Source organism: Syngnathus leptorhynchus, chromosome 3 (assembly GCF_054491065.1).
Source record: "Syngnathus leptorhynchus isolate UIUO chromosome 3, UIUO_Slep, whole genome shotgun sequence".
In the NCBI taxonomy this organism is placed as follows: domain Eukaryota; kingdom Metazoa; phylum Chordata; class Actinopteri; order Syngnathiformes; family Syngnathidae; genus Syngnathus; species Syngnathus leptorhynchus.
In genome coordinates this window covers 5,178,843-5,191,068 of record NC_141197.1, presented here as the reverse complement: position 1 = coordinate 5,191,068, position 12,226 = coordinate 5,178,843, and the positions used below count along the sequence as shown (strand labels likewise).

At 40.0% G+C, this 12,226-nt stretch overlaps 1 protein-coding gene across 2 annotated transcripts in view; it reads left to right on the top strand.

Moving 5' to 3' along the window:
• Positions 1–4: 4 nt before the first annotated feature.
• Positions 5–12,226, top strand: part of plekho2 (pleckstrin homology domain containing O2) — a 56,352-nt gene continuing 44,130 nt past the window's right edge. For both annotated transcript variants that reach the window (XM_085908506.1, XM_085908510.1), the window contains exon 1: positions 5–5,224. In XM_085908506.1, the coding sequence (XP_085764632.1) occupies positions 5,216–5,224 (9 nt within the window). In that variant the 5' untranslated portion in view covers positions 5–5,215. The remainder of the gene's footprint in view (positions 5,225–12,226) is intronic.

Genomic DNA, 12,226 nt, shown 5'->3' with positions numbered 1-12,226 from the left:
GAGACTTTTATTTTGTAGGTGCCGCGTGTCCACATATTGGGTACCACCTCTGCCACCGAGCCGGAAAAGAGGCTTGTTAAACGGCCACACTCAGCTTGAAGGGTCGGCCTCACTCAGCTTGAAGGGTCGGCCTCCTCACTGGAAGTCTGGTGATGGGAATCTTTCCAACAAGACAACCGCTAGCCGTTATGACGCAGTCTATTGTGAGCCTCCTGGCTGAGCCGGCTGACACTTTGGTGTTTGTAATTTTCCATTCTTAGTCACTAGGTTGATTTTCTTTACTTTTCTTGTTGATCGCATTCTGGCGTAGACTCGGGGTGCGTTCATGGACCACACACACAGTTGGAAAACTCATTAATGCCGCTAAAAAAGAAATGGTGCTTTTTTGACACCTAACTACTCCCACATGCTTTAACCGATTCACCCCATTCCAACTTTCACACGTTCCAAAAATTCACGGCATGATTGCTACCATTGTATTTGTTCATAACATTTACCGTTTTTGCGTAATTAGCAAATTTGTGCCTTAAAATCCCCCATTCATTCGTAATGGGACATTCAACACGAGCCATTTCCCCGAGTAGGTACGACTCTGACATCTGACATCTTTTATCATGATTTCTTTCCTTAACTCATTTATTTTTTATTCATTCATTTATTCATTTAATTACAATTTAAAAACACCATTTTAATAATTTATTTCATTCAACATCATCATTATCAATTTACCATTTAATAGCATCATTCCACCGCATCAACAGTAAGTCACTGTTTAGCTCAGTTAGTTGAGAATGGCATATTCAACACAAGTCATTTCCCCGAGTGGATTAGAATCTGACATTGACATATTTATTCATTCAATTTTAATTTAAAAATAGCATTTTAATAATTTATTTCATTCATCATCATCATGATTAATTTACCATTTTTATTTCATTTAATCATCATAATTAATTTACCTTTTTTTTCATTTCGTTTTAATAATTTATTTCATTCAACATCACATCATAATTAATTTACCATTTTTATTTCATTTAATCATTATTTCGAGTCCCACAATAGTGTGAAGTGCCTTCGCCTTCACACGCAATTTCTCCAGAAATTGCCAATTCTAGTTTTATTAAACAACTTATTCCTCCCACTTTTTTGACACCTAACTAGTCCCACATGCTTCAACCGATTCACCCCGTTCCAACTTTCACACGTTCCAAAATTTCACATCATGCTTGCTACCATTTTTCTTGTTCATAACATTTACCGTTTTTGCGTAATTAGTAAATTTGTGCCTTAAAATTCCCCATTCATTCTTAATGGCACATTCAACACGAGCCATTTTTCCGTAGTGGGTTAGAATCTCACAATGGGCGTCTTGTCATTACACAAATTCACGCGCTTGCTACCATTTTGCCCCACATAAACAAATTCCACCGATTGAATAGAAGGACACTGGTTTACTCAGTTAGTAGAGCATCGGATTCCTAACCTTAGTGTCGTGGGTTTGAGCCCCACATTGGGTAACTTCATCAATAAACGCACTTATCATCTTTTCATATTTATCCCATTTTATCATAATTTATTTCTCATTTTATTCAATTTCTCATCATTTCTCATCATTTATTTCCCATTTCCCGCTTATTATTTTAACACATCAGTTTACCCATTTATTTTATTTAACATCATGTATCATTAATTTCCCTTTTTCATTTCAGAAAAAGTAGAATAACAATAGTGCGAAGGTCTTCGTCTTCACACGCAATTTCTCCAGAAATTGCAAATTCTAGTTCTTAATGGCACATTCAACACGAGCCATTTTCCCGTAGTGGGTTCGATTCTCACATTGGGCGTCTTGTCATTACACAAATTCACGCGCTTGCTACCATTTTGCCCCACATGAAGCGAATTCCACCGTTTCAATAGAAGGACACTGGTTAGCTCAGTTGGAATTCGACCAAATTCCAAAATTTCATTTTTCTACTCTAATTTCTACATTTCTCTCCCGATTCAACCCATTCCAGCTTTCAATTGTAATTTCAAATTTTCAAATTTGAAATTCGACCAAATTCTCCAGTTTTACTACTCTAATTTCTATATTTTTCAACCGATTCAACCATTTGAACTTTCAATTGTAATTCCAAATTTAAAATTTGAAATTCGACCAAATTCCAAAATTTAGTTTTTCTACTCTAATTTCTACATTTCTCTACCGATTCAACCCATTCAAACTTTCAATTGGCAAAAAGAAGGATTCCCCATGGGAGACCCTCTTTCTGCCATCATGTGCAATTTTTTTATGGAGGATTTAGAACAAAAATCACTCAACAGCCCCGGACACATACAAACCCACACTATGGAGACGCTACGTAGATGACATTCTAGAAAAAACAAAAACAGGACATACACAACACCTTACAGAACACCTCAACACCATAGACACCACTGGCCACATAAAATTCACTCACGAAGAAGAAACAGATCGATCCATAGCCTTTCTAGACATCAACATACACCACACAGACAACGGAGACATACAAATAAAAGTACACAGAAAACCCACACACACCGACCAATACCTCCTCTGGACATCAGAACATCCCACTATACATAAATTGTCAGTAGTCAGAACACTATACAAACGAACAACAATAATCACGGACCCGGAGGACAGACCACAGGAAGAAAAGCACATACAACACGCACTGAAAAAATGTCAGTATCCACAATGGGCAATAATTAAAGGTGCAGAACAGGTAAAGAACAAAAAATACACAACACAAGGGGAAAGAAAAAAGAAAACGCAGAAACAAGAACTCAGCGGTATGGTGACGTTGCCGTATGTGAAAGGAATTACGGAACGCACAATAGGGCCATGAAAAAATACAACATAAACACACCTACCAAACCACACACAACACTCCGTCAGATACTGGTTCACCCAAAAGACAAAATCAACCCGGAAAATAAATGCAACTCCATATACGAGATACCATGCAAATCATGCAATAAATCATATTTCGGGGAGACAGGGAGGAATTTCACCACCAGGAAAATGGAACACAAAAAGGAGTGTGCGAAGGAGACAGCAACAAGACAAACAAGTGCAACAAAACAACAAGCAGAACATAAACGCTACAAGTCAGCCATCACCAACCACTGCAAAAGAGAAAATCACATCATGGACTGGGAAAAGGCTAGTCATCCGCACCGAAGAAAATAAACATCAGCGTTGGATCAGGGAGGCCATTGAGATCCGAAAACGGGGCCCGAGGACCATCAACAGGGACGAGGGAGCCTACATGCTCTCTACCACCTGGAGCAGCATTTTGGAGAGGTGAAGGGACAGCAGAGGGCGTGACTCCTCTGTCAAATCTGACAGATGGGTCACACCTTCATTCATCCATCAGATGATAAAGACGCGTCACAACTACAGCAGTGACACTCTGATGAAGGCGGAAGTACATGCCGAAACATGTCAGGTAATGCTACCTAAAATAGTTTGTGATAAAAGAACCAAAAAAAGTGATTGACAAGGGAAACAAAATGAACTTAGTACAACTAACTTTCAATTGTAATTTCAAATTTTAAAATTTGAAATTCGACCAAATTCCCCCAAATTTCGTTTTTCTACTCTAATTTCTACATTTTTCAACCGATTCAACCCATTCCAACTTTCAATTGTAATTCCAAATTCTCAAATTTGAAATTCGACCAAATTCCAAAATTTCATTTTTCTCATCTTATTTCTACATTTCTCTACCGATTCAACCCATTCCAACTTTCAATTGTACTTTCAAATTTTCAAATTTGAAATTCGACCAAATTCTCCAAAATATCGTTTTTCTACTCTAATTTCTACATATTTCAACCGATTCAGCCCATTCCAACTTTCAATTGTATTTTCAAGTTTGAAATTCGACCAAATTCTCCAAAATGTCGTTTTTCTACTCTAATTTCTACATTTTTCAACCGATTCAACACATTCCAACTTTCATCTTCTTCCTACTTATTCCCCAAATTCCCATTTACCATAAATTCCACATTTGAAATGCCACCAAATTCTCCCAAATTCCATTTTCACCTCTAATTTCTACATTTCTCAAGTAATTCAACTCGTTTCAACATCATTCAGCAGTATTCCCCAAGAAGTTATTCAAAGATTTCGCCTTCATACGCAATTTCTCCTGAAATTCCAAATTCTAGTTTATTTAACTGTATTCCCATTGGGGTGGCTCGGTGAGACACTGGATAGCACGTCCGCCTCACAGTTAGGAGGGTGTGGGTTTGATTCCACCTCCGGCCCTCCCTTGGTGGAGTTTACATGCAATTTATGTTCCCCAATTCCCTTTTCAGCATTTTGATAAAAAACACCTTGATTATTTTTGTATGAACTCTATTGAAACGGCGAAATAATAAAAAACATGTAGTTGCTTAAAATTATTCAGATGGAATAAATCACAATACTTTCACCAAATGCTGTAGTGTGTAATACTGGCAGCACCTTCACAACGGAGAACAATCCCATTTGAAATCTCATCTCAGGCCCTCCTCTGTGGTCTTGTGCCTGTCAAGTTTGGGATTTTATTCGAATGGCTTCCACCTCCATCCCAAAAAAATGCATGTCAGGTTTAATTAAGGCTAACTTGTCTATAAGTGTGAATGTGAGCATGAACATATATTTGTTGGCTGCAGGTTAAGATCTTGGACCCACCGCAACTCTAACCTTTTTGAGCAATATAATGGATGGCCATTCACCCAAGAAATGGATCTTAAAACTCCCAGAACTAATCTGAGCCACCAAAATTAAAACATCTTGTGTATGTGTCAGTAATTTTAAGAGAAATTGCCATTTTTCCACTGAGCTGTCATGTTATTTGCTGCGAGACAAATAACGATTGAGAAAACTTGGGTACTGAATTTGAATAAGAATGCCTTAAATATAGTTTTCAGAAAGGCTCCTATGAAAATTTTTTTAAAATGAATGAATGAATACATATTGCCAAATTAAACCGAAAGCCAAACATTTATGGAGGGGGGGGGCAAGAAAAGAGGAAGTGGTACTCTTCTTGGTCTTATAGACCGGCACAGTTCTGTATTTCTTTTCATTTACAGGAAGTGTTGGCAATGTGAATATTAGGGAGGACCCACATTGTCTCAACAGTGATAAAACAGCAGTGATTTCAAACCATTTGCAGTTCACATAACGGATTGTGCCTTTATAATGGAAAACGTAAGTTATTTTTTGATTGTTCTATCAAATACAGTCTTATGTGTTTAGCTAGCATCATTCAGCCCAGAATATGTGGTATGTAGTAAGCAAAAGTGAGATTTCATTAATTTACCAAATCACCTTACAGTACTACAGCGCATGTTCACGCCTGAAGGTTCGGCGTGATGCAAATTGAGAAACATTGTTAGTTTTGTTTATATCTTGTTTTCACACCTCTCATGTACATGTCAGTCCTTTACATCCTGTTGGTTATATTGGATTTGAGTGATTGCCATTAGTTCTGCTTTGTTTAAGTCAACTTTTATTATATAGCCCTTAATCACAGAAACGTCTCAAAGGGCTTCACATGCCCACAGTTCACAAATATTAACACTTTTAAAAACTTTATTAAATGTTTGATTACCTGAATTGGAAATGGTCAGGAGAAAAAAAACATATATTGTTCCTATGTTACTTTTTATGAAAGAAAGCATTTATTTAACAAATTGATTAACGAGTAATTGAAACTACACAGCATGATCTCATGCAAATATTAAAAGAAGTGATCGGGCCACATAAAAGGAAGAAAAGGAATCAAAGACACATCAATTGACTTTAGTATTAATGTTTGGTTTTGAGTGCTCTGTTTGTTTTGTAAACAAATCAAAAACTCACCTTGAAACAAGTGATTCCAGTGAACTGTGTCAAAGTAATTTATTTTTGCTTGAATTTGTTGAGCAAGCAACTGTCAACATGCATCTCTTGTGGGTTCATTTTGAGGAAGCCGATGTGCAAAAAAGGAAGTCAAGTACTGTACGGAAATATCTTACAGCCAGCAGACAACACAACCTTTTGCAAATGCTCCTTAAAAAAAGGACTTAAAAAAGGCATTATTAAACAGATATAACTCACATTCTTTACTGCCTGGACGAAGTGTTCAAAGTGCTTGAACAACAAAGTACACCTAAATCTTGATTTTGCTCGCTTTGATCCTACCCAACTTTCTGTCTAAGGCGGTTTAGTCATGGACCCCAATTAATTTTTTATTTGTCACATTTTCAGGGAGTATTTTTACTGGACGATATAAGGAATGTATACGACGCAACATTACTCGCGTGTAAACCTTAGCGTTTAGCCCCCTTAGCGGAAGCACCTCATCCACAGTCACAAATCAAAGAGCGTGGCCCGACACAGTTGTAGAATAAGTAGGGGAATGGGTGGGTGGAGGTAAAGAGGGAAGGAGGGGGTGAGCGAGGGAGATTAAGAGTTACAGTGAGCGAGAGAAAGAGAAAGAAAGAAAAACAGTGAGAGGCACACACACAGAGAGAGCGAGAGAGAGTTTGTCGTTATCTAACTTTCACCAATAGGGGGTACTAATCACAGTGAAACGACTTCTACAGATTCAACCCGTATCCAAATAAGGCAATGCAGGCTGTCTATTCTCCCCAAAAAACTTGAGGCATCACATTTTTTTAATGACCCTAAGCAGCTACAAGCTGAGGACATTACAGCCACAGCTCCACAAATCTTTCCTCCATATCGTGGCCCATCAGAGAACAACTGTCCGTTCTTTTTTTATGCCATTTTGTTTGTCTGTTCGTGTACAATATGTTCAATCTCGCGCCATAAGTAGGAGGGCACTGTATTTCTATTGGTCAATGCCCAAGAACCACTCAAAGCACTACGTAGGTTGTCACACTATGTGGCATGACGACCAAAGATTCTTACATGCCAGACTTTCGGCGGTGTGATTGTGAACTATCCTAGACGCCAGCCGTCCAATTGTGGATTATGTCACACTACACAGATGGTGACACATCAAGACAATTCAAAATTGGCCACAACACACTACATTTGCCTGCGACACGTCTGTCAGCTCATTATCGAACTACATTATATATTGCTCCATTTTCTGTACCGCTTTGTCCCCACGGGGTTCGCGGGCGTGCTGGAACCTATCCCAGCTGTCATTGGGCAGTAGGGGGGGACACCCTGAATCGGTTGCCAGCCAATCGCAGGGCACATAGAGACGAACAACCATCCGCACTCGCACTCACACCTAGGGGCAATTTGGAGTGCCTGGAGGAACCCACGCGGGCTCGGGGAGAACATGTAAACTCCACACAGGGAGGGTCGGAGGTGGAATCGAACTGGCACCCTCCTAACTGTGAGGCGGACGTGCTAACCAGCGCGCCACCGAGCCACCCATGAACGAGCAACAACAGCCTAAACGATACGGTATGCTAACGTGACTTAAACACAAACGAAGAGCTGAGAATGGGCCTGATGTAACATTGACAGTTATCCAAATAACTATAACATAAATAACACCTTTATCAAACCATCTGTGTCATTCCAAATCATTAAATCCATCGATCGTCCTTTATGTCAACAATGTCGGGTGTGCGCCGCGCCGCTGACGTTGGCTGCAGTTCAAATTATTCCATAGGCCCATATAACGATGTATAAATTATATATCAAATAACTATTATATAAGCAACAATATTATCAAACCATCTGTGTCACTCCAAATCATTAAATCCATCGATCGTCCTTTATGTCAACAATGTACATTGTTGACGTGTGCCGCGTCGATGACAGCGGTTGCGGTTCAATTTATTCCACAGGCCCATATAATTCTAAATAACAATTTTATCAAACAGTCTCTGTCACTCCAAGTCATTAAATCCTGTGATCGAATCCTTTGTCCTTTATGTAAACACCGCGCCGCGGATGTCACTTGCAGTTCCTAATTACAGTAATCCCTTGCTACATCACGGTTCGTTTATTGCGATTTCACTACATCGTGGATTTTAGAATTTTGAAAATTTGTGAATAATTTCACTTATAAGTCGCTCCTGAGTATAAGTCTCCCCCCCACCCAAACTATGAAAAAAAAACTCCGACTTATAGTCCAAAAAATACGGTATGAAGTTTGCAAACCTCATAGTAGATGCAAATCAATTTACAAACATCCATCCATCCATCCATCCAATGTCTGTATTGCTTGTTCACACGGGGGTTGCGGACGTGCCGGAGCCTATCCCAGCCGTCATAGGGCAGTAGGCGGGGGACACCCTGATTTGGTTGCCAGCCAATTCAATGCATTTAAGATGTGAATAACTCCCATTCATGTCATTACTGTCAATGAATATGCAAAATGCCGCGTTCACACAATTTGGCCTAATAGTGGGAGAAGAAAATGTAAATGCAAAACAGATTTATATCATTTTCAACATTAAAAATGTAGTGTTACCCAAAAAAAATACACAATCTAAAACATTTCTGCACTACTTAACTCGACTTCTAGTTTGTGGATCAAAAATGTCTGCTGCATCTGGTAATTAGCCAAAAACCTCTGCAATCACCACCCAATCTTGGATTGACTCTTTTCTAGCATACAGTAGGTTGCGTGCTTGATGGCAAAGGCACTGATGTCTGACATTGTGTTGTTTAAAGACCGCAATAGTTTATATATAGAAAATATAAATACAATATATAATAGAAAATTCCTTCTAACTCAGGGTTCGGGAACCCAAAATGTTCAAAGAGCCATATTGGCCCAAATAAAACAAAAAGAAAAACATACCTGTCTGGAGCCGCAAAAATCTAAAAGCCTTTTATAATGCAACATAGACTGTCAATACACAAGTTGTACGCCTACCATTAAAATAATGTAAAGAAAAATAGTGGTATCTGATCATTTCTTCTTGCGGCCCATTAGAGTTCACGTACCTGCAGAGCCGTCTGTTCAATATCGGTCACGTCACACGAGTCATCCATCACAGGCAATTGGGAAAGCTGGAGCTGAATTGATGTCCTTGATGTGCTGATCGATGATATTGTTTGTGCGGAGAGGCATGTCTTTAATTTTCCGAATGATCTCGGTTTTGTTTTTGAAATCCGAAAATAGGCACTCTGAAAATTTAATGAATGAATCTGTCATGAACTCTCCATCGGTGAATGGTTTTCACTCGCTTTATTATCTCCCGGGTTGCAACAAAACTTGCAGCAGTAGTAGAGTTTAGAGATGCAATCCACTTATTGAAACTGTTTTTTCGTTGCTCAAATTACACCTTTCCCCTCAGTTCCAACAGGGTGATCGGCACATCACTCACACACCTGTTTGTTTACAACTCATCTGTGCTGTGTCGCAGGCTATGGCGCAATTTTGCTATTTGGCGTCATTCTTAAATCGATATTTTTATTATATTTACAACTAAATACATTTTTAAAGCATAAGAATTCTTGTGTCATATGAAAACCATATTTAAAAAAACAACAACAACAAAAAAATAAACCTTATTTTTCCATTTTCACGCAATTTTGCAAAAACTCCAGGGAGGCGCTAGGAGTGTGCTAAAGAGCCGCATGCGGCTCCGGAGCCGCGGGTTGCCGACCCCTGTTCTAACTTAATTATAATACTATTGGTGGCATGGTGGTCCTGGTTAGCATGTCCGCCTCACATTTCAGAGGTGCAGGGATCGAGTCTGTTTCAGGCTTTCCTGTGAAGAGTTTGCATGATCTCCCCATGCCTGCGTGGGTGTTCTCCGGGTATTACGGTTTCCTCACACATTCTAAAGCCATGCATGGTAGGTGAATCTAGCCCTCTAAATTTTGTGAGTGAGGTCTACATATCAACTCTGCTATATGTGCCATTTCTATAAGAACACAGTTTCCAATCAGAGGCAGGGATTTGACAGGCAGAAATTAAATCACTCAAGACCTGTTTAGCCGTTGTATCTGCCTGTACACAGTGACGTGCGGTGAGGTTCATGACTGAGGAGGCACTGACGTCACCCCCCCACCCCCCAATAAAATTTGTCGGACACCTAACCGTCTCACAAAAAAGGTTGGGAAACGCTGCTCTAGAGTAGCTTATTCATTATTTAATTTGAACTATTTTAATTGAAATCCCATATCAGCAGTCTTCACACATAAAACCACTCAATAAAACACATGGAATCAAAAACTTGTTTTCGATCGTGCGTACCACTCCGTTTGAAAAGACATGCTCCTAAGTCCCGTTGTCCGAATCAAACATTTTAACTCCGGAGTTGGTCGTCCTTTCCTGATGACCTCCTGCTTCAACTGAAAATCCATAGTTGAAAATCGTTTGAGTTTGCATATGTAATCCTTATTTGTAAAACGAAATGTAAAACCAAAAAATAAAAAAATAAAAAGTAAAACGAAACAAATAGATGACTGCTCCTCAGTTGTTCATTGTAAATTTGAACTGGAGATCACTTATTGTACAGGTGGGCGCATGAAGCATCCCAGGATCACTAGCGCTCCCTGCCATAAGGCTGGAGAACTTTTTTTCGCTGCCTCTGTTGGGTCTCTTTTCAAAGCCGTTTTGCTCATTTAAAGAAACACGACGTTACAGACAGATGACACGAAACACTAGATATTATATCCATCAGCTTAACTATGAACATAAGTTAATATAGCTACAGTGTTTCAACACTTACAGCGACATAGAGACAGACACCAGTTCAGTCTAACTGCATAGTGACATAGGCAGCCGTGTGATTACACCATCCTTAGAGGAGGCAAGGCAGGAAGTTGCCTCCTCCGAGCGACTCCTCTTTGGTTTTAACATAACTATAAAGATTCAGGGTTTCTAGTTCAAAACGATACAAAACGACTGAAATTAAAAGGAGAATGACTTTATAATAAAAACAACTGAATTTGTTTTTGTTTCGGGGCAGCTCGGTGGAGCAGTGGGTAGCACGTCCACCTCACAGTTAGGAGGGTGCGGGTTCGATTCCACCTCCGACCTCCCTGTGTGGAGTTTGCATGTTCTCCCCGTGTCCGCGTGGGTTTTCTCTGGCCACTCCGGTTTCCTCACACATCCCAAAAACATGCATGGTAGGCTGATTGAGCACACATTTTTGCAAAAACTCCAGGGAGCCGCTAGGGGAGTGCTAAAGAGCTGCATGCGGCTCCGGAGCTGCGGGTTGCCGACCCCTAAACGGGATCGACTAGATACTGCTAATCCTTTCACCACTACAAGCAAAAGTTACAAACTACAACACAGCTACAAACTACGCTACAAAAGCTGCAAGCTACAAGCCACAAAGCTACAGAACAGAAAACAACATCATGCCTGGAGATAGACACAAAAGTCGATCTTGGAAACAAGGAACCTCCTTGCGACCAGCATTGACAATCCTATCTGTGAACATCGAAGGGTTCTCCTCTGCAAAATGAACAATCTTAGCCGATCTACTGTGACGTGCTCTGCTTGCAAGAGACGCACAAAGGGAGTGAAAATAATCTCCCCACCATACCAGGAATGGTCCTGGCCATTGAACGACCTCACAGGTAGTACGGCATGTGCCATATTTGTAAAAACAGGTTTAGCTATAGAAGAGACAGACATGTCAGATGACCATGATATCAAAGTCCTATCTATCGAGCTAAGCAGTGCTGTCGTAACATCTGTCTATAAACCACCACCTGTAGACTTCATATTCCCCCAGCCAATCCCCAAAGTACACAACAAACCACAGATCATTATTGGTGACTTCAACAGCCACAGTATCCAGTGGGGCTACCCTGAAATGAACAAGGATGGTGAAGCAGTTGAGGAATGGATAGATGCCAACCAACTAAGTCTTATCCATGACCCCAAGCTACCACACTCATTCTTTAGTCCTAGCTGGAAACAGGGTTATAATCCAGATCTCACCATGGTCACAAATAACATTGCTGGACTGTGTAAAAAGATTGTGCTGGACCCTATTTTATCAAGCCAACACCATCCCATCGAGATCCAAATCAATGTGGCTGTAGTCCCAACCATCGTGCCCTTCAAAAGGCGCTTCAACCGCAAGAAAGCAGACTGGGAAGGATTCACCTCGAGATGGAAGAGAAGATCAAGAATATAATACCAGTTAGCACAAACTACGACCATTTTGTTAACCTGGTGCTGAAAACTGCTCGGAAACATATCCCCCATGGCTGTAGAGTTGAATATATACCTGGTCTCTCAAAAGACTGTGCAGGACTCTATGACAA